Genomic DNA, 15,240 nt, shown 5'->3' with positions numbered 1-15,240 from the left:
ATTTCAACAAGAAAGACTGATTAGAGATGTCTGTCTTGTGAGAGCTGGAGGGCAGTACAAGTGACAAATATTTACCATACCTGCTCTAGGGTGTACCACCACCAACTTAAAACTAGGATAGAGAACTGATGTGTCCTGTATCTTGGCATCTTGTTTTGACCACTTGTTGGTGACAATGAAATACTTTCCAGTCTGTTGAACTAAATCTGACTCCCCTGCTTTCTTTGAACTGGCTTCTATTTCGAATTCCTAACTATGATCAATACCCAAATACTTAAAACTCTTGTTTGAGTCCCCTTAAAGCCTTAGATTTAAGGATGCTAACCTCTAGCCTATGCACTCTATCTATGCTTGTGCTGGTGCCTTTAGGTGGATAAGCAATGTCTGTACCCTGGCTAATCTTACCCTTACATGCTGCCTTAGCTACTCCTATTCAAGAATCTAGTTTGGTTTCTGGTTCTGGACCCTTCTGTCCAATCTACTGACAGCATAGCAGAAAAAGATAATTTTGTTTCCTCTACTTTTTGATCATAGGCTTGGCATAGCAAGATAGTTCATAAAAAAAGACAAACATAGGTGCATATATTTAAACCTCCAATGATTTTCTTCGTAATTAGTCATAAATCTGACATGAAATATGAGGAAGAAGTAGGACTCCCCCCCTTTACAATTAGGGTATGCCCCAGTACATTCTCTTAGTGAGAGGCTGCCTTATAAACTAATACGAGGTGTGTGTGTGTGTGTGTGCGCACATGTTTGTGTCAGAGAAACAGGTCATTTATGTAACATTCACTAAATATTTTTTCAACAAGTACTAAAATACCTACTAAATATGAGAAATAACAACTAATAGGTTTGTTCAGAAATGTGCAGAAAGTAGTATTCTATGATCTCAAATATGACTGACTTAGTCTTTCTGAATTTTAATTTCTTAAGAAATCCATTTCAAGCATTCAATTCTATGATTAGAAAATGCTTGAAAAATCTTACAGTTGTTAGCAAGAACATACAATATACTGTATTGGTGGTAATTTTTATAGGCCTTGAAAATTTTGTTTCACATTCATTAAACTTTAGGAAATTTGGATAAAAATAGGATGGCAAATTAGAAAAAACCCCACCCAACTTCTATGATACAGTGTGTTGTAATAAGGCTATCAGGATCCCAATTCACTGTTACTAGTTTGTTCTTTCTCTATTGCCCTCATAACCCTGAAAGAAGTAGGGGAGGAGCTCAGCAGACAGGTAGGTAAAATATGCCTTGAGTGTCTTCCACCTTCCCTTTCTAAATTTTACCTACATTGCTCCTTAGCTTATGTCTTCCCTCCTCCTTCTCCAGCAACCCAATGACCTTGTACTTGTGTTATGGCTACCCATATCTATGTGGCCCAACTTTCAAAGTTACCCCCCCTCAACCCTTCCCCCATCCTTCAATAAAACAATTGCCTTAGTTTTAGATTTTTAGGAAATCAATTTGATTAAACTGCAGTAAAACCTTAAGTTTCAAAAAGTCTCTCAAAGCAGCATAATGCTTGTGCTTATGTTCTCATAATACTTCTACATTTTGTACTACACTATATCTTCACTACATTATTTTTGTCATGGTGTAATGACAATTTGGTTGTTTATGTCAACAACCAATTGAAATTCTTTCATCTCTCAAATCAGTGCCTCCGAGTCAATTTTTCTATAGTTACTTGTATAGAAATAAACTAAGAAAAACAGGAAGCTACTCTGAGGTCTCCTGAAAAATCCAGAGAAACTTCTTGCGCCTAACAGGTTGAAACTGAGGTTCTCCAACTAACATCAGCTTCCAATATACTTGGGAATAGATGTAACAGGATCCATGGCTTTAAGATGACAATGTATGCTCCCATAAGATGAAACGACAGCTCTCATAATAGAAAGCAAGGAAAAGAATAGTGACTGCACTGATGACAAACATAAGGCATGTGTGGCTCTCTCCCCTATTTTACACTTGGTGGGTATTTCTGATTATGCTATCCTTTCTACTTAATTGTGAGGTAGCTTCAAAATTCTCATCAGTTTAGCACTGCAGGGAGACACTCTCAGTTAAATGGAGTTGAAGTGTGATTTGAAACCAATCTGCAACTAAGGAACTCCTCCTTCTTAGCTATTCCCTTTAGAAATGGGTGATGTTTTGGGGCTGGGGGAGAAGGAGGAGGAGTGAAGGAGAGGCATGTATATAAAGGGGAGTGAGTTTCTGGGCCACCAGATCTCCTTTCTCCTCTCCCTTTCCAGAGCATATGTTCCCATATGACCAAAATGTTTGATTATAATAAAAAAGTATTAACTTAAGCCATTGAAATATATTGCATGTAAATACATCTCATGATAATAACAAGTTATAACAATTATACATATAATTAAATATGTCAGATTAACTTTGCTATATATTTTATTTCAATTTTAAAACTTTGTTCATATTTGCTCAGTATTCATAGTCTACTCCTCATAGCTCAAGAGCTCACAATTTAAAGAAGATCAGAGTAAATGAACATTGAAAACTTTGGAGGAGGTGAAGGATTTCCATCAGCAATATACATTTAAAATTGGCAGCATGCATCTGTCCTTCCTGCCCTTGCTTGTCACACCTCAATCTATGGAAACTAGGTGGAAAAGGTAGAACACACTGGTGGTCTTCCCACTTCTTTTGGTCATAATGACTAAGTCAGTTGGCACACAAGTGAAGATCTCCCATAGTCTGTTTCCACTGAATGCCGTTTAAGTCAAACAAGGTTGCTGACCCCTCTTGGCTAGGCTCAATTCTCTTGCTCCAGAAGAAGGAAGATAGGGATAAAAGAGAAGAACTTTTTCAGTGGACCAGTAGGAAGACAGGCGAGGTATAGCAAGTCTAGTGCAAAGACAGGTGATCACAGTGTTGTAGAGAGGTAGCTGTGTAGTGAAGAAGCCAGCTCTGGAAAACAGTGAAACAAGGGAGGAATTCCAGGACACAGCTGGGCAAAAAGGAGAAGCCAGGTCCAAACCACACAGATAACTGGCAATGTGGCTAATCCATTCATAATTTAGTGATAGTATGGTTTTAAATATTTCTTCACCTGGCTATCTCCTATGTGTCCTTCAAGACTCAAGTGTCACCTCTTCCAATAAGTATTCCCTGAACCCCCAAGTATAATTCTGATGCCAATCCAATGTGGTCCCATAGCACCCTGGATTTACTTATTATCACTGTACTTTTCTCACTGTGCTAAAACTGTTTACATAATTCCCCCCATTAGACTGAAGGCTCTTCAAAGACAGGGGCCACATCTTATTGTATTTTTATTCTCAGTGCCTAACATATATAGTAGGAGCTCAATAAATGTTTGCTAAATACAGACACGTACCTGTGTTATTTGACACTAATTATAGCTCATTAAATTTTTTTTCTTGGTGCCAACTGATCTCATCTTTCGCACATTTTTTAAGTATAAAGAAAAAAAACTTGCTATGCTATGTTATTAAGAATTAAGATCACTGTACTCTTCCTAACCCCCCAAATTATGAATGAGACAAACATAACAATCTGCTTAATTCTAAAATAATAATAAAGTTATGTGATACTTACATTCAAAAGCTTCATCACTATCATTATCTTCATCTGAACTGATTTCAGCATATTTTGGCTTTTCATTAACTGTGCTACGCTTGCGTTTATTCATTTTCACACGTTCACAAAGTGGCATGGTGGATTCAATTTCTGCCAGAAGTTCGGGGGGTAATTCTTTTAACACTGATTGATCTATACTACCTATTAATGAAAGGTAAGAAAAGAATTTAAATCTGAAGATAAAAGGGAAATTTTAACTAAATCAGCACAATAAAAATGAAATATTAGTATTTATATAAGTTTTCTAAGTCAGCTTTGTATTTTAATAAAACACGTATTTAAAACTCTAGCAGGTTTCACCCTAAACTAATAATGCAGTTTTTATACATATATCATTATATAATAACTTAAAAAACATAAAAAGGGTAGTTATATCATCCATTTTTGATATAATGCCTTCATTTGTGTGTATGGACTAAAACTTTCTAAAACGAGAGATCCGCCGGCATTATCCAGTCTATATGTAGTAAGGGATTCATCTCGCATTCTTGGTAGCACCCAAATTTGTTTTACAGAGGTCTGGACCAGTTAGTTTGAAAGTAATACTATCTCTCAGTGCAAATTTGAAGAGTTGGAAGACACTTATCATACCCTTCTCTTCCTCTATGCTCTTGGTTGTATACTGTGGCTGGGACAAGAGTTTTATATCTTTTACCTATCACTGTCTATTTGAGAGGCACGGTAATGCCTTTAGTATTACAAAGAACTTCCTCAAATAGATAAGCCAATATATGCATTAAAGTGAAGAGAATAAAAACATGAAAGGCAGGATAAATAAAAATATATTAAAATGTAAATGTCTATAATTAAAAATAGTAAATTCAAGTTTGTTAGGAAATAAGTTCATATTTTCCCATGAAAGACTAAGACAGGATAAAAATATACCAACATAGTAACATTAACATATTTACTACTTAATCCTACACACATATACACAAATACACTAACAGTTGCTATGAAGAAACAAATTCTTAACACCCTACTGAGAGCTTAAAAACAAAGAAGTAGCAAAAGCTATTTATTCAGGATAATTTGTCCTTGATGACTATTAAAGATGACAATTTTAAATTACTTACCCTTGTAAATCTCTGAGTGGAAGTATAAAAATGATGTCTTACCTGCTAAATTTTAGAAATTGGGAGCAAGGAGTACCTTAGTGGTTTATAGCAGGGAATAGTAGTAACTATAATCAACCTTAACACTACAACATTTGAATGATAATAGTACGTATGTAAAGGATACAAATAAATCATGACAAAAATGAATGGGTACTGATTAAGACACTTTCAAAGCCTCAATATATAATCCCAATAATTTAAGAATATAAAACATAAATTATTAATCTCGATGGAGGAATAATCCTTTTTTATTCTTTGTGGAACTTTTAGTCAACATCATGAAGGCATTATTTCAGTTAACTTTTACTCCTTTATTTTTCTAAGGACACACATAGCAAAAATTTTACCCAACAAAGATGTAATACTTGTGACTGGTAATATTCCAAAGACTTCATTGCTGAGAATCCTGACATACTAATGTTGAGTGTACTTATCTGTGTCACTTTCAAATCATGCAACACTACTCTGTGCTGGCTTTCTTAATTCAACTGTATTTTATCAGTGATGTCCACTTCTTAGAATATTGATACAGGTAAAAGAAACCAACTTTAGCTTTGGATTGTCCATACATTCAGCCCCAAGGTAAACACATTATGCATCTCATTTAAAATTCCTTAATGTCTTGGGGTGCCTGGGTGGCTCAGTCTGCTAAGCATCCAACTCTTGATTTAGGATCAGGTCATGATCTCAGGGTCCTGAGACTGAGCCCCGCACTGGGCTCCACGCTGAGTGTGGAGCCTGCTTGGGATTCTCTCTCTCCCTATGCCCCTCCCTTTCTCTTAAAAAAAAAAAAAAGGTCCTTAATGTCTTGAACACCTCGAATTAAATGTGTTTTTTTGATAGAAGGATGTTTTCTAGTATTTATCTCCCCTTTCCACATGACCTATAATATTTAGTATGTATATGTTAATGGTTAATAAATGCTTTTTGATTGCCTGTCATTCATAATTTCCTATGATCACTTACAAGTGTACTTCCCGTATAGTTTCTGAATTACTATATTTTACAGGCAAATGAAGACATTTCCCAAATTTTAAAAAATGAAACTGCTTTCTTTTTTGTACTACCTAAAATGTTATAAACCTTTTTGGGTATTTAAATATAGACAACCCAAAGTATTTGGCCTTTAGTCCACCATGAAATTTTTTAGAAAGCAGATTTCTCTGATTATGTTCTGCTTAGACTAAATTCCCATTCTCAGACATATACTGACCTGATACTAATATCCCAGAATTATAATATACAGATAAATATACAAAAATAATCAAGGGTCAATATATGTATTGATACTTGTACTCTCTTTACAATGGTTTATTATATCCCCAGAGCAAGGAGTCTGCTCTCTTCTTTCTCTCTTTAAAAAAAAAAATTCCTCACAACAGCCAGACACAGAAAACTTATGTCATATATTTCTAAAGCAGGCATCAAAGTTTATTCATTGTAATTTACCATCTCTTATTCCCTAAATTAAAAAGAATGCTATCAAATTTAAGAGCTTTTGTATTCTGTAGATCATTTTAATGTCTGTATAACTCTGAAAGTTACAGCAACATAATTCAAAGACCAAATGTTTAATTTCTGAAGATGACCCAACTTAAAGAAAAAAAAAAATCTAGCAATGGGGGGTAATGTCTCTCAATGTACCATCCTCCAAAAGTAAACCCTCTTTCATTTTGAATAGAAACACCTATTCCACAGGTTTATGCATTTTCTGAATTAAACCACCTTTCTTCCTTTTAGTAAAACACTTTATAAACTGATTCAGCCAGGTCCCTTGATTACAAAGGTTAAGAGATAAAATATTTGACTTTCCTATACTCACAATCAGCGTATTTAATTACATTATCAAGGATTGAATAACTGACTCAGCTTCAATTGATATGAATAAACAGTGAGTACCTCAAATGATGCCTATGACATACTTGGTTATGTTCTTTCCCATGAATTAGGAAATAATCTTTTAAATGAAAAAATAATGTCTATTTCTCAACACAATGATTTTATAAGTTATTGTTGTTTGTGGAGTTATTTGTTCTTAAAAACTTCAGATTGCTCGTACTTTATGATTATCTTTCTCACCTCATTTCTCCCATCCCAGTTACTTTATTCTCTAAATCAGGTGTTTGAATTACCATAAAATTTTAAGTTATTGGCTTGAGAGGATAATGTTATTTGGTCACAATTTTGTGAAGTACTACACTTTCAGCTTTTGTAGATATATAATAGACACAGCACACCTCTATTTTCTAGCTCTCATAAGGCTAAACTTAGGAGAGCTATACTATCTAAAATTTAGCACATCTAGAAGTATAGATGTGCCTACATTTTTATTTATTTATTTATTTATTTATTTTTTTTTAAAGATTTTATTTATTTATTTGAGAGAGAGAGAGAGCATGAGGGGGGAGGGTCAGAGGGAGAAGCAGACTTCCCGCCGAGCAGGGAGCCTGATGTGGGACTCGATCCCGGGACTCCAGGATCATGACCTGAGCTGAAGGCAGTCGCTTAACCAACTGAGCTACCCAGGCGCCCATGCCTACATTTATTAATCTTGGATTCAAGTATAAATCACTCCTATTAGCACAATGAGCAGATTATTAAAACCAGACTACTAAAAGTCTCAGAGTCACTAATCTGATAACTAAAAATGTGTGTTAAGTGAAAACAACCCCAAGATTAAAATAAACCACCTCAATTAATGAACTCTTTAGGACTGAAGATTCAGACAATGGAAACCAGTCATGTTCAGAAACAAACCATGAAACTCACATAAACCTCCAAATTATGTAAGTCATAAAAAACATCTTAGGTATAATGTAGTTAAGTGACAATTCTTAGAATAACCTACACAAATTACAGGGGAGTAGCATCAAATGGATCTTTAATGAGAGGCAAAAGAAAATAAAAATTTTGTAGTGTATGTTGTCAATCGGCCCATCTTGTGACCCTATGTGGGTTAATATGGTTTGAAGATACACATTTTTTGGTGGAAATGGTTCCTAAATGCAAGCCTACGTCTTTATTTGAAGCCACTGTTAAGAAGTACAACCAAGGAGCATAAACTGCAGATTACATAGCCCTGAAATATGGTAACAGTTGGGAGGTATAAACAAAAAGCAGCAACCTAAAGAGAAATAGTAAAAAAAATGTGTGGTTCAACTATGAGACCAGGCCATTGAATGTTCCTTTCACAGGGACCCCAAGGTTATAACCTGATGGCAGTACTAGGGGTAAAGAGGAAGCCTGTGCCAAATCCTCAGTGAATACAGGGATATGGAAGATTGGTGTCAAAAGTTTTGAGGACTCTGAGAAACAAACTGAGGGTGTTAGAGGCGAGGGGGGTGGGGAGATGGGTTAGCCTGGTGATGGGTATTAAGGAGGGCACGTTCTGCATGGAGCACTGGGTGTTATACACAAACAATGAATCATGGAACACTACATCAAAAACTAATGATGTAGTGTATGGTGACTAACGTAACATAACATTAAAAAAAAAAAGTTTTGAGGACACAAAACAATGACCTCAGGGGAAGAACTCTGACATGTGTATTTTAGCAATTATAGTTGATCCCTAAACAACACAGGTTTGAACTGCATGGGTCCACTTCTATGCCAAAATTTTTTTTTGATACAGTATAGTTCTGTAAAAGTATTTTCTTTTCCTTATGATTTTCTTAATAACACTTTTTCTCTAGCTTACTTCATTGTAAGAGTACAGTATATATGTAACATACAAAATATGTATTAGTCGACTTTATGTTATTTTTAAGGCTTCCTGGTCAACATCAGGCTATCAGTAAATTTGGGAGGAGTCAAGAGTTATACATGGATTTTTGACTGTTGTTGGGGGGTGAGTGCCCCTAGCCTCCATGTTGTTCAAGCATCAACTGTACTTGGAAGGAGCAACAGCAAACTAGGAGAAAGGAGAGTCTACTTTTTAGTGCTAAGGCTCCTTCATTGAATGAAAATGAGGGAAGTGAAACTCACAGCTTTCTACTGTAGATGTTAACAGTCATCAGGGTAATAAGAAGGGAGGATCTGTTTATAACTGAGGATGAAGTCTTAATTTAAGGGAAGAGAGCATCAGGTAGACTACCTCCCCTAGAAGAAAAGAGTCGGGAAATAGAGAGGTTTGCTTTTTTTGTAATGGTTTATGATAAATGAAGTCATGCATAATGAGATAATCTGGTATAAAGTTGCCTTAATTTTGATAAGAGGCAGAGAGACCCCAGGTACTGGCTGAAGGCCTAATAATGCTTATTCAGGATTATAAAAAAATTTTTAAAAAAAGATTTTTTTTTAAGGAAAGACTAGCAGTTGAACTCATCTTTGGCTAGGGAGGGGTGGTCAGGGTCAAATCTGCAGCTATTCTCTTTCTCATAGTCTTTGAGAAATACTGAAACTAATGCAAAGAACCATTATATAATCACTACACAAAGAATGTTACAACCTAAGAACTGGCAAGTCTCCTTTTCAATGTTAAGCAGCAATTTTTAAGTTGCAGATTATGGCCCATAAGCATGTTGTGAAATCAGTTTTGTGGGTCTTGACTAGCAGTTGTTTTAAAATGAAAGTGAAAATGTCAGTTTTTTGCTTGTAGTACAGCGATTGTTAATATGTGCCTGTATGTGTGCATTAGGTCACAACATGCATTTTATTTCTTAGGGCACAATCACAAAAGTTTTAAAGTCTTTTATGTTTTATGGTTGCCAGTCCTTTCAAAATAGTTGAGTCAATTCAAATTGAAAAGGTCCTTCTAGGTTAATCAAACTCAATGTGTGGACTCTTCCTACTGTTTAAGCTATAGGTTCGATTAAAGATAAAGAATAATTTGAATAAAACGTTTAAATTGATTTTACTCATTATAAGTTGATAGGATAGTGACTACCTTGTGTTTTTAAAAAAGATTTTATTTATTTGAGAGAGAGAGAGAGAGAGAGAGACAGTGAGAGCACAGAAGGAAAAGGAGATGGACAAGCAGACTTCCTGCTGAGCAGGGAGCCCGGACTTGGGGCTTAATCCCAGGACCCTGGGATCGTGACCTGAGCAGAAGGCAGATGCTTAACCGACTGAGTCACCCAGGTGCCCCAGGATAGTGACTATCTTGTATCAGAGCTTAATTATCTATGCCTATAATTCTGATATAAAAGTTGCTGTTTCATTTCTGAAGTCCCATTACAATAAAATCTTAGATTACTCAGAAATTACTTTTCTATTTTTGATGTAAATCTTTCTAATAAGCACTGTATCCATCTCTTTTAATAAGACAACTTCTTGGGGCATCTGGGTGGCTCAGTTGGTTAAGTGTTGGACTCCTGGTTTTGACTCAGGTCGTGATCTCATGGGGTCACGTGATCTCATCATACTGAGCCCCGCACTGGGCTCTGCGCTCAGCGGGGAGTCGGCCTGAAGATTCTGTCCCTCTGCTCCTTCCCTCATACTCTCTCTCTCATATAAATAAATAAATCGTTTTAAAAAATCCACAAAAACCCAACCCCCCAACCCATCCCCCAAGAAAAACAATGAGACAACTTCTTGACTCATGAGCATTATTGAAAAGATCACTGCTTTACACAGCAATGCCTTTAGGAGTTGACTGCTATGCATAAAGTGTTTGAGATGATATGAAATGATTCAGGCTTTGTTTTTGAGTTCTGTAGGCCTGCTTATAGTTTACCAAAATGTATACACTCAGGATCAGCTAACTTGTGTAGAATATATAACACACAGCAAAAGGGGTTAAAATCCTTTAACCCTTTTATACTATTCATTGAAATTTATTCCAAGAAAATTTACACAACAAAAGTTCTATGAAGATGTTTAGATCAGTTTTATCTATTTTAATATCTTTTCCCAGCTGAAAATCTTTTCTAAATCCTGAAAGCAGTTCTTAGTTGTTCTATATTGATAGAGTTTATCCACAAAGTGAAAAGATTTAATAATTGACATGTAACAAGTATAAGATATTTTAAAAGCAATTTAAGTCTGTATATACTTGTTATATATTTATATTTTATATATTAATTATATATTAACATATTAATAATATATATAGCCCCACTAAATGAAGTACTCTCAGATATTAAATATCCCGCTTAAAATATTGTATTTGGCAAATTTCATACTACATTCATAAATACTGGAAAAGAACTAGAAAACTACTTCAAAACTCATTCTAGATGAATCCTTTTATATACACACAAATACTCAAATGGCAGTGGAAAATCCAAATTTTAGGTCTCATTTGCTACAGAATAAATAATCTAGTTATCAGATTCACCTACATTAAAATTTCAATTTTATATCTATAGTAGGCTTAGCAAACTATAGCCTGTGGGGTCAAATTTGCCCACCACATGTTTCTGTATATAAAGTTTTATTAGAATACATTGACACACAATTATTTACATGTTGTCTATGGTTACTTTTTTTTTTTAATTTTTTATTGTTATGTTAATCCCCATACATCATTAGTTTTAGATATAGTGTTCCATGATTCATTGTTTGTGCATAACACCCAGTGCTCCATGCAGAACGTGCCCTCCTCAATACCCATCACCAGGCTAACCCATCCTCCCACCCCCCTCCCCTCTAGAACCCTCAGTTTGTTTTTCAGAGTCCATTGTCTCTCATGGTTCTTCTCCCCCTCCGATTTCCCCCCCTTCATTCTTCCCCTCCTGCTACATTCTTCTTCTTCTTTTTTTCTTTCTTAACATATATTGCATTATTTGTTTCAGAGGTACAGATCTGAGATTCAACAGTCTTGCACAATTCACAGCGCTTACCAGAACACATACCCTCCCAGTGTCCATCACCCAGTCACCTCATCCCTCCCACCCCACCCTGTCTATGGTTGCTTTTGTATTACAATGTTAAAGGTAAGTGGCCCACAAAGCCTAAAATATTTACAATCTGGGCCTTTAGAGAAAGTCTGCTGACCCCTGATCTATATCAAGTCATACTTTAATTCAAATTGGAACAAAGTACCCACCTTGCCAGTGCAGTTACTACAGTTATATTCTGTACATGTTAGGTCACTGAAAATTGGTTTATTTAATGAAGACAAATACCAAGGATTTGGTTTGTAGCAACTGAAAAAACACTATTATGAATGAAGTAGACAGAAGAAAAGATTCTAAGAAAAATCTGGTTTTAAGCACCACAGTTTTGATATTGACATTGGTACTATAAAGATTTCATCAATGTGTACCTATTATATTACTATGAAGAAGAACTATAAGAAGAAACAGGGATCAAATAATCCTTTCCTTGATATGTATATACAGAGAGAAAAATAAATAGTGGAAGCACAACCTAACTTTATATCTTAATGAACTAGAAAAAGAAAACAAAGCCCAAATTTAATAGGAGATACTAAATACTAAAGCAGTAATAAATGAAATAGACTAAAAATAGAAAAGATCAATGAAACTAAAAGCTGAATTTTTGAAAAGATAAACAAAATAGACAAAACTTTAGCTATACACTTACCAAGAAAAAAGGGAAGAGGAATCAAATAAATAACATTATAAACAAAAGAAGAGACATCAAAATGGATACCACACAAAGGATCCTAAAATATATATATATATTTATATTCGTAGAAACATATAACCTGCCAAGATTGACTCACGAAGAAACAGAAAATCTGAAGAGATGAATTATTAAGAGACTGGATTAGTAATCAAAATCTTCCCAACAAAGAAAAGTCCAGGACCAGACAACTTCTCTGGTGAATTCTAACAAAAAAGAATTAATACTAATTCTTTTCAAACACTTCCAAAACAGAAGAGGAAGGAAAGGAGAGAACACATCTAAAGCCAGCATTACCCTGATACCAAAACCAGAAAAGGACACTACAAGAAATGAAAATTATAGGCCAAGGGACGCCTGGGTGGCTCAGTTGGTTAAGCTTCTGGCTCTTGATCTCAGATCAGGTCTTGATCTCAGGGTTGTGAGTTCAAGCCCAGCACTGGGCTCCACACTGGGCATGGAGCCTACGTTAAAAAAAAAATTACAGGCCAATACTCTTCTACTCATGATAAATATAGATTCAAAGTCCTCAACTAAATAATAGCAAACAGAATTTAATAACACATTAAAAGAAACAGGATTATATACCACGATCAAGTGGGATTTATTGCAGAATGGTTCAAAATCCACCAATCAATGTGATATACATTCACAAAATGAATGATAAAAATCATATGATCATCTTAATAGATACAGAAAAGCATTTTAGAAAATTCAACATTCATTCATGATAAAAAAAAAAAAAAACCCAAAAAACTCAACAAACTATGTACAGAGGAAATGTACCTTAACATACTAAAGGCCACATATGACAAGCCCACAGCTATTATCATACTCAATGGTGAAAAGCTTTCCAAGATGAGGAACAAGGATGCCCAATCTCGCCACTTTTATTCAACTTAGTACTGGAAGTCTTAGCCAGAGCAGAGCAATTAGGCAAGAAAATAAATAAATAAATAAATAAATGGCATCCAAACCAGAAAGGAAATTGTCTCTATTGGCAGATTACATGATATTATATATAGAAAACCCCAAAGACTCCACCAAAAAACCTGTTAGAACTAATAAACAAATAAGGTTGCAGGATACAAAATCAATATACAAAAATCAGCTGCATTTTGATACACTAACAAACTATCAGAAAGAGAAATTAAGAAAACAGTCTATTTATAATTGCATCCAAAAAAATAAAATATCAAGGAATAAATTCCCCATGGAGGTGAAAGATCCGTACACCGAAAACTAGAAAACACTGATGAAAGGAACTGAAGAGACAAATAAATGCTAACAAATTTCTACGCTCGTGGATTAGAAAAATTAATGCTATAAAAATGTCCATACTACCCAAAGCCATCTACACATTCAATGCAATCCCTATCAAAATTTTAATATTTTTTTTATAGAAAAAGAACAACAACCCTAAAGTTTGTACAGAACCATGAAATAGTCAAATAGGCAAAGCAATCTTAAGAAAGAAGAACAAACCTTGGGGCACCATGCTTCCTGATCTTAAACTATGTTGTAAAGCTATAGTAATCAAAACAGTATAATATTGGCATCAAAACAGACACATATATCAATGGAACAGAGAACTCAGAAATAAATTCATGCATATATGGTCAATTAACTTATAAAAAAGTAGCCAAGAATATTCAATGAAGAAAGGATAGTCATTTTATTTATTTATTTTTTTTAAAGATTTATTTATTTATTTGAGAGAGTGAGAATGAGAGAGAGAGAGAGAGAGAGAGTACACGAGAGGGGGTTGGGTTAGAGGGAGAAGCAGGCTCCTCGCCGAGCAGGGAGCCCGATGCGGGCATCGATCCAGGGACTCCAGGATCATGACCTGAGCCGAAGGCAGTCACTTAACCAACTGAGCCACCGAGGCACCCGAAAGGATAGTCATTTTAATAAATGGTGCTAGAAAAACTGGACAGCTACATGCAAAAGAATGAAACTGGACCACTATCTTACATTATACACAAAAACCAACTCAAAATGAATTAAAGATTTGAACATATGACCTGAAACCACAAAACTCCTAGAAGAAAACATAGATGGTAAGCTCCTGGACACTGGCCTTTGCAATGATTTTTTTGGATTTGATACCAAAGCAAAGGCGACAAAAGCAAAAATAAACAAGCGGTACTACATCACACTAAAAAGCTTCTACACAGCAAAGGAAGCCACCAACAAAATGAAAAGGCAACCTACTGAATGGGAGAAAATATGTGCAAATCATATATCTGATCAGAGGTTAATATCTAAAATCTATGAAGAACTTACAACTCAACAGCAAAACAAAACAATCTGATTAAAAAATGAGTAGAGATCCGAATAGACATTTTTCAAAGAAGACATATAGATGGTCAACAAGTATATGAAAAGATGCTCAACATCACTAATCATCAAGATAATGCAAATCAAAACCATAAGGAGCTGAACCTGTTAGAATGGCAAAAAGATAATAGGTAACAAGTGCTGGTGAGAATGTGGAGAAAATGTAACCTTGTGCCCTGTTGGCGGGAATATAAATTGGTGCAGCCACTATGAAAAACAGTAGGGAGGTTCCTCAAAAAATTGAAAACAGAACTACCATATGATCCAGCAATACCCACTTCTGGATATATATCCAAAGGAAATGAAATCACTGTCTCAAAGAGATACCGTCATAGCCTGCCCCGACCCATGATCACTGAAGCATTATTTACAATAGCCAAGACATGGAAACAACCTAAGTTGTTTAGTTTATTGACAAATGAATAAAGAATGGTGTATATGCGTGGGTGTATGGTGTATATGCGTGCACACACAATGGAATATTATTTACCCATAAAAAGGAGGAGATCATATCATTTGCAACTACAAGGATGTACCCTGAGGGCATTATGCTAAGAAGTAAGTCAGACAGGGCGCCTGGGTGGCTCAGTTGGTTGAGCGACTGCCTTCGGCTCAGGT

The 15,240-nt window shown here is 35.3% G+C and overlaps 1 protein-coding gene across 2 annotated transcripts in view; it reads right to left on the bottom strand.

The window, feature by feature from the left end:
• The window catches only part of NIPBL (NIPBL cohesin loading factor), a 201,911-nt gene that overhangs the window by 63,251 nt on the left and 123,420 nt on the right, over positions 1 to 15,240 (bottom strand). For both annotated transcript variants that reach the window (XM_032415149.1, XM_032415150.1), the window contains exon 11: positions 3,590 to 3,772. In XM_032415149.1, coding sequence (XP_032271040.1) covers positions 3,590 to 3,772 — 183 coding nt within the window. The remainder of the gene's footprint in view (positions 1 to 3,589; positions 3,773 to 15,240) is intronic.

Source organism: Phoca vitulina, unplaced genomic scaffold (assembly GCF_004348235.1).
Source record: "Phoca vitulina isolate PV1807 unplaced genomic scaffold, GSC_HSeal_1.0 scaffold17, whole genome shotgun sequence".
In the NCBI taxonomy this organism is placed as follows: domain Eukaryota; kingdom Metazoa; phylum Chordata; class Mammalia; order Carnivora; family Phocidae; genus Phoca; species Phoca vitulina.
Note: the sequence above shows the minus strand (reverse complement) of the source record. Positions and strands in the feature narration are given on the sequence as shown.